Source organism: Pelecanus crispus, chromosome 1, assembly GCF_030463565.1.
Source record: "Pelecanus crispus isolate bPelCri1 chromosome 1, bPelCri1.pri, whole genome shotgun sequence".
Lineage (NCBI taxonomy): Eukaryota > Metazoa > Chordata > Aves > Pelecaniformes > Pelecanidae > Pelecanus > Pelecanus crispus.
The window spans coordinates 208813297-208827249 of NC_134643.1; the positions used below are offsets into that span (position 1 = coordinate 208813297).

Below are 13953 nucleotides of genomic sequence, written 5' to 3' on the forward strand. Positions count from 1 at the left end.
AAAAACCTCCCAAACAAACCCATCAAAGAAGTGCTTTAATCACCTGAACAAAACTGTTAATAGCCAAAGCAAAACTGGAGAAACAGAGTGAAATTATTATGGAGAGAAAAAAAAAATTGCAGGTTTGTTCTGACCCTCACACGGAAGCGAAGCGATGCGTCGTATTACATGACTGGTGCAATTTCATCTTCAGCTACAGAATCTCTTCTGTACCGTTACTGTACGCAGAACAGCGTGCAACAAAATTCTTCATACCTATCACTTACCTTTCGAACAATGCTGTCTTCTACATTAGACTTCTTGTTGCTGCCCTGCTTGCCCATTAAAGTAATCTCTAATTGACAAAAGGGCTTGGGCAAAATATCACACTGTGTGAAGAACTTGCGCCACTCCACTATATACGCTTTTAGTAAAGCTGTATCATCTTGATGACTCAGCACTCTCTGGAGGAGGGAGGGAGAAGAGGCGCTAATTTATAAACAACTTTCTGCACAAAATACAGATTGACTTTGCTTATACTGAAAATAACTCTCCATATAAAATTCAACAGACATATCAGATTTAGAAAGTCTACATATTTAAGTGCCATTTAGTTTAGCACAGTAGTTATCAAACCATGGCATATGGACCATTTCTAAATGGTAAAGAAAGGTAACAGCACACAAGTAGTCAGTACATTTAAATTTTCCAAATGAACCATTTTTTTTTCTTTTAACCCATCTACAAGTCAAAAAGATTAAAATCTTTGGTCCAAAGGCATGTACTGGTACAACCTTATCTCAAAAAAAAAAAAAAACCAAAACCAAAAACCGTAAACCTGTAAGGACTATGTTATATTCTATACACTGAAAAATTTAATTCAATGGCATCAACTAACCTTTCATTAGACCCAGACAGACAGTTAACATGTATTTTTATTAATGCCTGGAAACTACAACTACATTGTACAATGACTATCACAATGCCTAAAAAGATGCCCCTCAAACAACATCCAACACAGACCATATCGAAGGCCCCAGTTCAGCATAGCATTTATGCATGTAAGCAAGCAAGTTGATGGAACTTAAAAATCAACATTTATATGCCTGGTTATACAAAGGCCTGTATAAGAAACTATTTTCCTTTAAGCAAAGCCTTAGTGGTGTAAATCCCTTCACTAACGAAAGATTTTATAGACTTTCATTTTCTCCTTTCCAAACCTCTGTCATGGGATTTTTTTTTTTAAAACTCACAACCACCCTCTCTTTTAAACCCCTTATTACAGAAAACATCTTTTGCTATACATTTTAAAAACAAAAAAAATTTCTTTGAGTCTACTCCTGATTTCAATCATTTGGGGGGAAGCCCATAAAACTGGACAGCTAAGCTTACTGAGTCAGTAGCATGGATATTCCTAGTATGCCATATATGTGGCTTATTTTAAAGCCATCCATGAACATGTCAGCATAGCACTGAAGATAGACAATTTTTTTTTTTCAGACAGTAATTTCTCATAGAAAATTTTGCCTCAAGAAGTTTTCAAGTGGAAGAAGATTCCATAAGTACTATTGGATAAACAAAAATAATGCTGTGTTTCAGGTTTTTTTAATACAACAGAAAAATCATTGCCCACCCCAGTTTCAGGACTGTGAGAAAACAATGAGCCCAGGCAAATGCTCAAGACTAAGTCCTCTTTTTGTCAATAGAAGTTCGCAGGGTAATTATGATCTCCAGAACATCACAGAATTTCAAACACAAAAGCAATCCACTTAGATCCAATGAAAGTCAGAACTATTTAGTTATTTTCCTAACGATAAGAATAGAAGTTATGAAATGTTAAAAACTTACTGCTTGTGCCTGTTTAATAAAATCAAGGATGTCTTCCTTCAGAGCCTGATGGATTTTTGCTGGACCTTTATCATCCCACAAGCAAACTGCATGTACATCTCTAGAAAACAATTTATCCATCTTTTAGTGACAGCTACTCAAAGTTTAATGCTGTAATGTATGAGGATTAAACAGTCATAATTTAAGTATGTCTAAGAAATTAATACACTTTTTATCTATCATTGTCAAACAGTACATGGCGAGATCCCAGTGACACATGCAAGAAAACATGTTTGGAGAAGAGACTGAAGGTCTAAAAGTCTTGGAAGCAAGTAACAGCAACCTATCTAGCATTAAGGACAATTTCTAAGGCTTTTCTTTGACAAAGACAGAAATCACTTGCCAGTAGAAGCATTACTACTCAGACCATATTATTCTAAAATAGTCTCATTAACATGCAGCCTTCACTCACAGTTTCACAATCCAAGCACTACAACATCCTTGTGCTACAAAGGAAACAGACCTTTCCTTGTGAGAAATGTGAGCTTAGGGGCATTAGGTAATTTAAAACACATTTAATTAGTTTAATAATATCACTTAAACGTTTCATGACAGTGGTAGCATTTTAAGGTGAAAATCTAATGCAGAAAAGCTACCAAACAGCATCACAAAGCAAAATTGTATAAATGAGTTTTAATCAACATTCAAATAAATTCCTTTATTTCCTAGCTGACAGACCAGCAAGTGTAACTTAATTCCTATTTTCTTTCCATACTAAAGACTAAATAAAGCAAGTTACACTCCTAACCATACATCATGTATGGGGCCTAGCAAGCTTTTTTTCGACTCATTACCTTCCTTTGGTGGTTCTTCCTCCTTTCAATGATAAGGCCACATCTTTGCAGGAAAGCAACTATATAATCTAAAGGTATGACTTTGTTCCTATTAAATCAATACAGTTATTTCAACACAAAAGCATCTTTTTTAGTTTAACTGAAAACACAAAACTTACAAGGTAAAAAGTTCCTTTGACACAGATCAAAGGTGCTGGCCCAGGATTCAGAGGTCTCCCTAACTTGTGAGACTTACGCAACTTTCACATGCAGAAAAGGTGTTACTGTATTTAGAATGCCACTGTTTCCTGACAGCAGTGAAGAAAGCAATACTGGATAACTATATTCAAAGGGCAGGTAGAAGACACCTACAGAGTTTAAATTTTTATTAAAAAGCTTAACAAAGAGCACCATCCAAAAATAGGAACCTAGGAGAGTGGGATCCTTTCCTTCAGTATCCTTAATTTAGCCATAAAGTTACTTAAGTTCTATTCAATAATTCAGCTACAAGAAAAATAATACATGGATAATTTCAGTACCAATGCAGAATTATTGAACTAGTTATTAAAAATGAAAGCAGTGACTCAGAACTGAATTTGTACCTTAACTACACCATGTTTCTGGCAACTACTACAGCTGTGACATCATAAGATATTAAAACTCATTACATGATAAACTACCTTGCCTTTCGGTTGGCAGAAAAGTGTGACAGGTGCAGTAAGATGGGTGTAAAAAGAATCACTGCACCATCCTCATCAAAAAGAGCCATAAAGATACAGACTGCAACAAGACTGTTTAAAAAAAACCACTTTTGTGACAGATCTTAAAAAGCAGGAGGAGAGACTACAGATTAAGGTACAACTGTATCTGAGGGAAAATAACTATGTTGAGACAAAGATTATTTTAGATATGCTTTCAATATGTGTGTTGTAACTCACTTCCATATTATGTTGACAAAGGTCACACAATACATTTTAAGAAAAAAATCATCACCTAACAGGAAGCAACTTCTGGCTTTTTGGAAGGAGGAAAATGGTAGAGTTTTTAAAAAGTACAATAATGCAAACACTGTCTGAAAAATATTATATATATTATTCTTAGGTTATAACACTATTCAAATTATACCAGTTAAACTGCATCACCCTGTTACTTCAGTAGCATTCTTAAGTTATTTTAGAAGAAAGCCATTCAAATCAGAATAACGTAACATTCAGCAAACTGCCTTGAAACGAACTTACTGCCAAAGCAGTAAACAACATTTTCTCTCCGATTCTAACAACTTTGTGGGCAGGTACAAAACTTGTTTACTATGATCAACTGAAGTCAAAAGCTCTGTTCTTTCTCCACCCTATTTGATGTAAGGATGCAAGATACTAAGAAATTACTTACGAAAACAGATCAAACCATTGCTGTTTTGTGACAGACTCCTGACGAAGAAGTTTCAGAACGATAGGGCGCATGAAATCCCATTTGTCTTCAAACTGAAGTGAACCTTTATTCTAAAAGGAACAAAAAAATTACTGTTAATAAAACAGTTTCTTATTTAAAGTTATCTTCAAGGATTGCAGTTTCTATGGTTAACGTAAAAATATCTTCTTCTCAGAGTTGCCTTCTAAGCTAGCATTTGAGCTACACCACCATAGCTGAACAACACTTTGCACAGTATTATTTTAAAAAGTGACAGAGCTATTATCTGTTTCTCAGAGAAGCAGACTGCCAACTTCTTCCTCTATTCACTACCTGAGCTACAATGCAACAAGCTCTAGCAAGTGTTCTTCACCTGTTAATTGAGTTACACATGGACAACACGAACGATACTCGGTCAGCTTCACCACCGCAGCCAAGATACATGCAATGAAAGTCATAAGGCAGAGTTGCAAACCTGTCTTCAATAAATTACCATTACCAAAATGGCAGCCAGGAGTCAGTAATCGTACCTGTGGATGCTGCCACGTACCTTTTTTCCTCCCCCGTGCATTTGCATCAGCAGCAAAAACAGAGGAAGGAAGCAGAGTAACATAGGAGCTGTTGTATCACAGACTCCCTTCCTGTGGGTTAACTGGCCACAGGCAGTTTGATGGCCAAGACTACAGTTGGTGCAGATAAAAATGATTTACACCGTGCTGAAAAACCTAACGCAAGGTGAATGTTTCCAAACTTATGATCCAAATTAAGAGGAAAGCTAAAGAAATTAAGTGCTCCCATATCATTCTGATTATTCTGAAAAATCTCACTGTAGTATACAGGCTGACTTCCATCATTTAAAAAAAATAACTTTAAGAGAAAAGTAACAGTTCTATTACATATGTTGTAATCCTATTTACTCACAGCTCCACATTTTAAAAAGAAAAACCTGCAACTGAAAAAAAACATTGATTGAGAGTTCTGTGGCAGAAAGGCTACTGGTTGAGTTATCTGCAGTGCTATGTTCCAATGCACTGTTTACTTTTGAACAGATCATTGTCTTGGCTAGTAATACTACACTTGACACAATTCACTTCAAATACAGCAAATAGTACAGTCTAACTACTTGGAATTCTGACAAATACACTGTTCTGCCACTAACATCTCTTCAGATAAACAAACACAAGCAGCATACCACGTTCTCTCAACTATCTCCTTCTGATTAATTTCTACATGGAAATTCAGAATTAAATCTGTTTTTTAATATTCAGAATAAGGACAGTTTGGAAACTGTATCCCCTGCTGCTCTTAAGTGGAAAGATGTCTCATCTTCAAGTTCTAAAGATGCAACAGGCATCACAGTAACTATTTTTACAGCAACAGCACCTGGAGGCCTCACAGCATTATCAAACCACTGCGGTTCATGCTGAATATGGGTTTCACAGAAGCAGCCCCTGTTTGTTAAAGTTCAGAATTCTTTCAAAATTTAAAAAAAAAAAAATAGAAAAAGAAAATGTTTTCCAATTCAGACAATTTTGCCTGTTCTCGTCCACTGTAAAGAAAAAAATAAATAAAAATTTGAACACAACATCTTTGAAAATCAATAACTACATGCTTACACAGAGGTCCCACATAGAGCTGGCTTTATAATTATTCCCTAAACTTTGATGAGTTGCTCTAATGTTTCCTATTCCTGTGAAAATGATTAGTTTCTACTTGCAGATATGTCTGTTCCCAGTCCCTCTTTGCAGAAAAATGAACTTGAAAGACGAGCTGCTGAACAGTTAGAAGTTCCAGAAAAGGCATTATAAAATAAGTAAAACCAACTTCCTCAAAAGTTTTCCTTTGGAGTGAAACTTCAGAGTAGATCCCATAAGTTTTCTGGAAGAGGTAAAAAGCCTGTTCCGCAATTCTGGAGAAATGCAATTCAGTCCTTCACTGAAAACAGCTGAAGAAAAAAAAAACAGAACGCTCCATCTTTGTGAATAAGACTAGTTTCACTGTAAAAGACAGGGCGGGGAGGGGTGTGGAAATTGCAGACACTAGTGTTCATATGATTTAGATTGTGACTACCTAGTTCATGCTAAGACGCACACATAAAAACCTCTATTTCAGTTGTAAAAACTGCATGTCCACTTGTAATGAACGTACCTATTTAACAAAAATTCTCCAAAAAAGCTTGGCTGAAAATGTCATTAGGGAAGTTTAGAACTTCTTTAGAACTCCTATACATAGGAGTAAAACTTGTTGGTTGGTGGGGGGTTTTTTGTTGGGTTTTTTTTTTTTTTTACACTTCCTCCTTTATTCCTAAGTTAAGCACAAGAGGAAATAAAATTAATGAATTCAAAATCCCACTCAACTAAACTATTCTTTATTTTCAATAAACAATTCAACATCTTCAGGCTTCCATGACCATTAATCTTACACTCTTGTACTGAAATTGCAAGAAGAAAGGGTGCATAATACCACCTACTGGGTGTCATTCACATTCATTAATTCTACCCCTATTAGTGCACGAGAAAACCAAATTTTATAGTAGAAGAGGAGGTCAAGCAGTGGTAGTTCTTAGTTGTTACCAAAGTCACACATACACCAGTGACCCAGACAACACAAGGAACCCATTTCCCACTTCGCTGAGCCACCACAAACCTATGCAATTTCTGAGCAATATTTCCCGGGTAACTTTTCTTTCTGAGTTTGTTGCCTCGAACCACAGTTCCCAAGGGAAGGTAAGTAGGAAGGTAAGTCATACCTTTGACGAAATAAAATTACTCTGCTTATCAAATCTTCTCTGAAAACATGGATTACGATTGATAGCCATACCCTAAGTAACCATTCTAGGAGTTTAAAATTTAATGTTTTGAAAAATAACTCCACTTATGAAATATTTTGTTTCAAAAGTCACTTCACTGAATTTGTCCACAGAGATTTAAAGTTCCATTTTAACACTAAACTTTACTTGAAATATATACTACTTCACACACTATATTGGAATATATACTACAACTTTACTCTTCAAACTTACTTTTTTCTGTTCTTCACTTCTATGCATAAGCACCTAAACGCAATATTTTAGGATAGCATGTAAAAAACCTCCCAGACTATGTTGGTGGATATTATGTAGAATTAGTACAATGATGCAAGTGGAATTGTTCCACTAACCAGTTTTCCTGATTTGGGTATTATCACTTAACACAAAATTCCTCTCCTTAACTGTAAGCAAGTTTAAGAAAAGCACAGCAGAAGCAGGCACAGAACATGGCATAAGAGCCTAAATAAATGTGGAATATAACAAGGCAAGACAATATAACAAGACATCCACACTACTGTCCCTCTGAACCTTGAAATGTCTATTTGGACATTCAGCTTTCCTTACTGTGTACTCTATATTTCAGGCCACATACAAATTCAGCCTTGATCTCTGACATGCTCTAAACAGTACTGTAAAAAAGCAACATCCTCTACATCTTATTTACATATGAGTAACATCTTCATCTTTAATACTTCACCATTGTCAGACACTGTATATATTAAGGCTAGTTCACAGAGGCATGAAGTACAAAATACAAGATCCTAGACTGAAACAAGCATGAAAATTCACTGTCTGATTAATCTCTGCTACCAGCAGCTCTAAAAAAAAAAAAAAAAAAAGAGTGTAATGACTGTAGCAAAGTTACTATACAAAGCAGAAACATAGCCACAGGGAAAGCTCTGCCATGTAACTAACTAGTGTGCAACATTCCCTAGCTTCTTCAGGATACCCTAATTGGAAATAGCCAGGAAGAAACAGACAAACTTAAAATACAGATCTGGAAATATGTATTTTAAGTTGAAGAATTCAAAAACTTCAGATATGCTTCCAGTTGTCAGTGACAGAGGTGTGAGATCAAAAAAAAAAAAAAAACAAAAAAAACCTTGAAACCAATGCAAAGGTAAATGTCACTTAAGTCTACAGAAAATCTACTGCTTTCTTTGCTTCTTCCCTCCTAACACCAGGCTCAAGCTGCAATTCATCTTGCAAGGATGGATTCTTGCATTTGCTGGCAGCTCCAGTAAAGCTCTACAGAAGTGTCAAGATCTGCTAGCATGGATACAGCTACAGGTTTTCGTTGTGCTGCAATAAGCTGAGGTGCTTTCTGTTGCAGAAACTCCAGAAAAACTCATGTATCTTCATGTCACGAGTGAATTGGTTTAGACCATCTTGTCACTGCAAAGGGAACAGGTTACAAGTCCAACACACCCCCTGAAAAAAAGCACCCCACTTTAAAAGTGTCAGAGTTACATGCACATTAAGAGAAAAAAACTCTAGGGAGCCCACCTAGTAATGGCTCAGTCACCTACAGGAAAGCCACAGCGTCAACGTGGGAGAGCAGTTCTGCTACAGGTAGGGTATGCACTAGCTTACCACCTAACGGCTGTCTCCTTAGTAAGTACTTCAGTATTTTCATCACATTACAATTTGTTGTATCTCATCAGGGTTCAACATATGATTGATCATTCTAATTTTGCATTTAAAGAAGGCTCTCTGAGAATATGCTTCTCACTAAAAAAATAATTTACAGTTAGGAAAATTATGCACTAGTGGAGTTTAAATGATGCCCTTTAAAATTATGACAGTCAGTCAGATTTGGATTCAGCTAGTATCCGTTACTAGAATAAGAAAAGAATATTTCACTTCATTTTCTCAACTATGTAGAAAGTCAAACAAGGATGAGGGAAAACCAGAGAAAACTCTTAGTTCCTGTTTATCCTAGCAAAAACAAGACCTGCCTAAACCTCTCCTTTCTTATCCAGGGATTTTTACTGTGCTGAGACACTGCATTTTTCTTTTTCCCCTAAACATTAAAGCAGAAGTACATTTCACAGCCTCAAACAGGATGAGGCACTGCCAATCAACACTAACCTGGAATCAACAGTTTGTTTCTCTGAGAGCCCTCTGATGAGCAGAACTGGGACACAAAAGACCTTATCTAGCTCCAGTTCTTGCATTGGTTTATTGTGTCATTATCAACAAAGTCAAATCACTGAATCATCTTTCCTTTTGTAACGCAGGACTCATACTTTATTGTCTTTAGAAAACTCACTAATAGTAAATTATAGTGCTTAAAAACACTCCAAGTCACCAGAAAGGCCTATTTTAGAATAGGTATCTCTGTAGCGTTTTTCCTGAAACATGCTGTGCGGATGTATCTTCTTGTCAATCTAAAATATTAACAATTCAAAGGCCAGTTGCAAAAACATCACTAGTGAACACAAAGGCTTCAGTTCAGCAAGAGCCATCTCGCAGAATCAAGGCCTTTTGACTCTATTTTCACTTACTGTACACCTATTATTCTTTCAAAACAGCTGAAGTGGAACGCTGACAAATCTCACAGGCCTATGTTTCTTCTATCTACTATGGGCTATGCAACCACGTCTCGTCACAGCACACATTGGTCTTTCCAGAGATCCTTAAATATACAGCAAGGAGATGGACTAAAACATTAACAAGTAGATAAACTGTCTGAGCCCTGCTCTAAAACGACGCTCTTCCATAAAAAGCACATTTGTTCTTATGGGACGTTATTTTTTCCACCAGTGTTTTTCGATTCTTCGATTTTAGATTTTCATTTAAGTCTTATCTGCTTAAAAATCTAACTACCCACTTATGCATAAAAAATACAGAGAAATGAACTAAAATTCATTTCAATTACATTTCAACTTCAAGAAAGATTAAAAAAACCAAAAATATTTATCTTTTTAATACTAAAACCTTTTTTTGGGTACCAGGAAGAACCAAGTCTATCAATTATTTGTCATTTCTTCACACTGAGTGTCTCAGAGTAATACAACCAGAAGTTTCAGGCCAAATCTATACATGCAAAACAGGTCAGACTGCTAAAATGCAAGCAGCACTTCTTCAGAACCACACTTAACTATAATACGTAGTGCTGAACACATGTATACTTCTATATTTATCTATATTTTAAATTGCTGGCTGATAAAGTTAAGCAGATACCCTTCCCAAGGCCTTTCACCCTAACTACACTGATGCACACTTACTGGAGGCATTAGTAACAGTTGTTTAAAGTAGGCCCGTCTTCCATGTGCTGGCATGGCCTCAAAGGCCACATACAGACTTCTCCACACACATGCCGCAAATATCAGGACAGACAGTCCTGCGCTCAAATACCGGACCGTCACACTGAAAACTTCTGTTCAAATCTGCAGCAGCTTGGGGTGACTGACATCTGTCATCAAACACCGCGAAAGTGCTTGAAAACATCTGACTACAAAGGCAAAGCTGCTTAACATATGCGAAAGGCCTCCAGGAGTTTTTCTTTGCAGAAAACCTGTAGTTAATGACAAAGCTGGAATACGGTGGCAAGCCGAAGAACGACAGCTGCCCAACGCGAAGACATTTTTCAACTCTTTGTTTAACTTAAAACTCATTTTCCGTACCCCTAGATCTTCTTAAATAAACAAAGGGAGGACACCGTGCCCTGTCTAACGGCACGACGCAACGCTGTTTCCCAACGACGCCTGTTTGGGAAGGGAGAGCCGGGGGGGTGCTGGCAGCCAAGAGGCCACCGGCCGGGCCGGGCCGGGCCGAGGCCAGCGGTCCCGCACCGAGGGCGGGCGCGGCGCCAAGGCCGCTCACCTGAGGGAGGGCCGCCGGGCCCCCCCCGCCGCCCGGGGAACGACAACTTCGGGGAGCGGCGCCCGCGGCCTGCCCCCGCCGGCCGCCCCAGCCGCCCGCAGGGCCCAGCCGGCGGCGGGGCAGCCCCGGCCGCCCGGCCCCCGCCGCCTCTCTCCTCCCGCAGAGGGCCCGGCCAGGCCCCGCTCTCACCTTTAAGAGATTAGACGTCGCCATGATCGCCCCCGCGGGGCCTCCCCGGCCGGCGGCGGCTCCTCTCCCCGAGCTCGGCTCGGCTCCCCCCGGCCGCTGCCGCTTTACATGGCCCCGGGCCGCCCGCCCGCCCGGCCGGACCCGCGGCGGCGGCAGTAGCAGCGGCCGCAGCGCTGGGCTCCTCTGCCCGGGGGCGAGGCCGGCGCCAGGTTCGGGGCGCTCCGCAGCGCGACCGGCTGGGTCCTCCGCACGCAGCCGCCCCTCAGAGCCTCATGGCGGCGTCCGCCCAGGAGGCGCTCGGCAGCAACCCCGGCTCCATGGAAGGGGCCGGCCCACATGATGCGGCTCTGAGGAGCCGGCCCCGCCGCCAAGCGCGGCCGCTGGGGCTGCGGGCTCCGCCGGCAGCGCCCCCTGGCGGCCCGCCGCCGCCGCTGCGCCGCGCGGGGGAGCCCCCGCCGCCCCGTCTCGCCGCCCGCTGCCGAGCTCCCCGCCGCCGCCCGGCCGCCCCGCCGCGGGCAGGCCTCTGCCGCCGCGGCCCCGAGGGCTCGGGCCCTGCCAGGAAGCCCCTTCGGCAGGGGGCGGCCGCCGGGCAGCTCCCGGGCGGCGGCTGTGCGCGGCTGCTCTCCCCCGCGGCTGTCCACGCCTCAGAGACGCCCCCCGCCCAGACCCCCTCCCGCCCTTCCCAAGCCCCCGTACCTTCGCCCCGGCAAAGCCCCGGGAAGCGCAGCCACATAAGCAGAGGAGCAAATTCAACGCGGCTTAACAATGTGGTTTATGAGCAGGGAAATACATCTCTTTCTTACTTTGGCGGAGGTTGGCGAGCGTGGGCCTGCAGCCCGGCTCACCGTCCCTCTGGGCCCACGGGTGACGCCGCCGCGGCCTCCGGCACGCCTGGCCCGCGGGAGCGCTTGCGGCGGAACGCACCGCGCGCTTACCCGCACGAACCCCTATTCTGCAAAACCGGGTCGCTTCCCTGCGCCCAGATCTCCGGCTAAGCGGTCACTGTTCCCGCCAAACTGTTTTCACTTCACAAGTTTTCTGTTTAGTAACAACTGTTTGGGTTTCATAGAACCATAGAATTGTTTAGGTTGGAAAAGACCTTTAAGATCATCCAGTCCAACCATTAACCTACACTACCAAGTCCACACTAAACCAATCAAGGGTAGACTAGACTAAACCATGTCCCAAAGTGCCACGTCTACCCGTTTTTTGAACACTTCCAGGGATGGTGACTCCACCACCTCTCTGGGCAGCCTGTTCCAATGCTTGACCACCCTTTCCATGAAGAAATTTTTCCTAATTTCCAACCTAACCCTCCCCTGGCGCAGCTTGAGCCCATTTCCTCTCATCCTATCGCTAACTACTTGGGAGAAGAGACCAACACCCACCTCGCTACAACCTCCTTTCAGGTAGTTGTAGACAGCGATAAGGTCTCCCCTCAGCCTCCTCTTCTCCAGGCTAAACAACCCCAGTTCCCTCAGCCGCTCCTCATAAGGCCTGTGCTCCAGACCCTTCACCAGCTTCGTTGCCCTTCTCTGAACACGCTCCAGCACCTCAATGTCTTTCTTGTAGTGAGGGGCCCAAAACTGGACACAGTATTCCAGGTGCGGCCTCACCAGTGCCGAGTACAGGGGGACAATCACCTCCCTGCTCCTGCTGGCCACACGATTCCTGATACAGGCCAGGATGCTGTTGGCCTTCTTGGCCACCTGGGCACACTGCTGGCTCATGTTCAGCCAGCTGTCGACCAACACCCCCAGGTCCTTTTCAGCCAGGCAGCTTTCCAGCCACTCTTCCCCAAGCCTGTAGCGTTGCATGGGGTTGTTGTGACCCAAGTGCAGGACCCGGCACTTGGCCTTGTTAAACCTCATACAGTTGGCCTCACCCCATCGGTCCAGCCTGTCCAGGTCCCTCTGCAGGGCCATCCTACCCTCCAGCAGATCGACACTCCCACCCAGTTTGGTGTCATCTGCAAACTTACTGAGGGTGCACTCAATCCCCTCATCCAGATCATCAATAAAGATATTATAACAAGGCTGGCCCCAAAACAGAGCCCTGGGGAACACCACTCGTGACCGGCTGCCAACTGGACTTAACTCCATTTACCACTACTCTCTGGGCTCGGCCACCCAGCCAGTTTTTTACCCAGTGAAGAGTACACCCGTCCAAGCCATGAGCTGCCAGCTTCCCAAGGAGAATATTTCAGGAGGGATTTGGAACCTTTCAGGTTGTATTTATAGAAAGCAGAACTCTTCTGTTGAAACATTTAGCCTTCATCTAAAATGTGTCTTGAAGAAAATTTCAACGAGCTTTTCTTACAGGTTGGGAAACCTGCGAGCTGACACCACGCGTTCAGCCTGGCCTGCTGCACGTCCCCGGCGTGGACGGCCGCACCACCCACCGCCGGGGACAACGGCGCGCCCTTCATCTTCCCTGGGGAGCAGGGCGAGAGGTGCGAGCGGAAGCTAAATTCATGTCATAGAGCATGGGGAGCCTGACGTGTTGGAAAAGGCGTAATAAAATACTCAACAAATCCGTACACTATGGAAGTTTTGCTAATGCTGACTAAATATGGCCTGCAGCCTTATTAGCTTAATAAATTAAGATGGTCGTATTAAGGCCTTCTCTTAATTGGGAAGTAAAAAGGAGGTACTGAATAATTTCCTATTTTGACAAAGTTTCCAGCTCCCGACCGCTTCAATTAGTGTATAATTTTTTTCTTTGCTGTTATTAGATATTGTATATTCTGTACTATGAATACTTAAGTGTACAGTATTCATTGCACATATAATGCATGCTATACAGTTTTATATATAGTATATAATTATGCTATGTAGATCAAATTGTATTGCATACTGTCCATTGCATCTATATTCTACAACAGCGCTGAAGTTATGAGGTCTCCAGCAGGGTCAGTAAAATGTGTCCATTGTGTATTTGCCCATTGGCCACTCCGCTCCACAGTCTGCATATTATGTGACAGGTATGTAAGTACCAGAGAAGCTGAGATACAGGCAAATATTCTATGGACTGTGACATGGAGGCAGTCATTTCTGGGAGCCACGACTCCAGGAACCAATT

At 42.2% G+C, this 13953-nt stretch overlaps 1 protein-coding gene across 1 annotated transcript in view; it reads right to left on the bottom strand.

The window, feature by feature from the left end:
- Positions 1-10925, bottom strand: part of CUL5 (cullin 5) — a 32259-nt gene extending 21334 nt beyond the window's left edge. The window contains exons 1-4 of the mRNA XM_075715613.1: positions 10873-10925; positions 4029-4138; positions 1828-1927; positions 267-443 (exon numbers count right to left, since the gene is read on the bottom strand). Coding sequence (XP_075571728.1) covers positions 267-443; positions 1828-1927; positions 4029-4138; positions 10873-10896 — 411 coding nt within the window. The 5' untranslated portion in view covers positions 10897-10925. The remainder of the gene's footprint in view (positions 1-266; positions 444-1827; positions 1928-4028; positions 4139-10872) is intronic.
- Positions 10926-13953: the final 3028 nt, after the last annotated feature.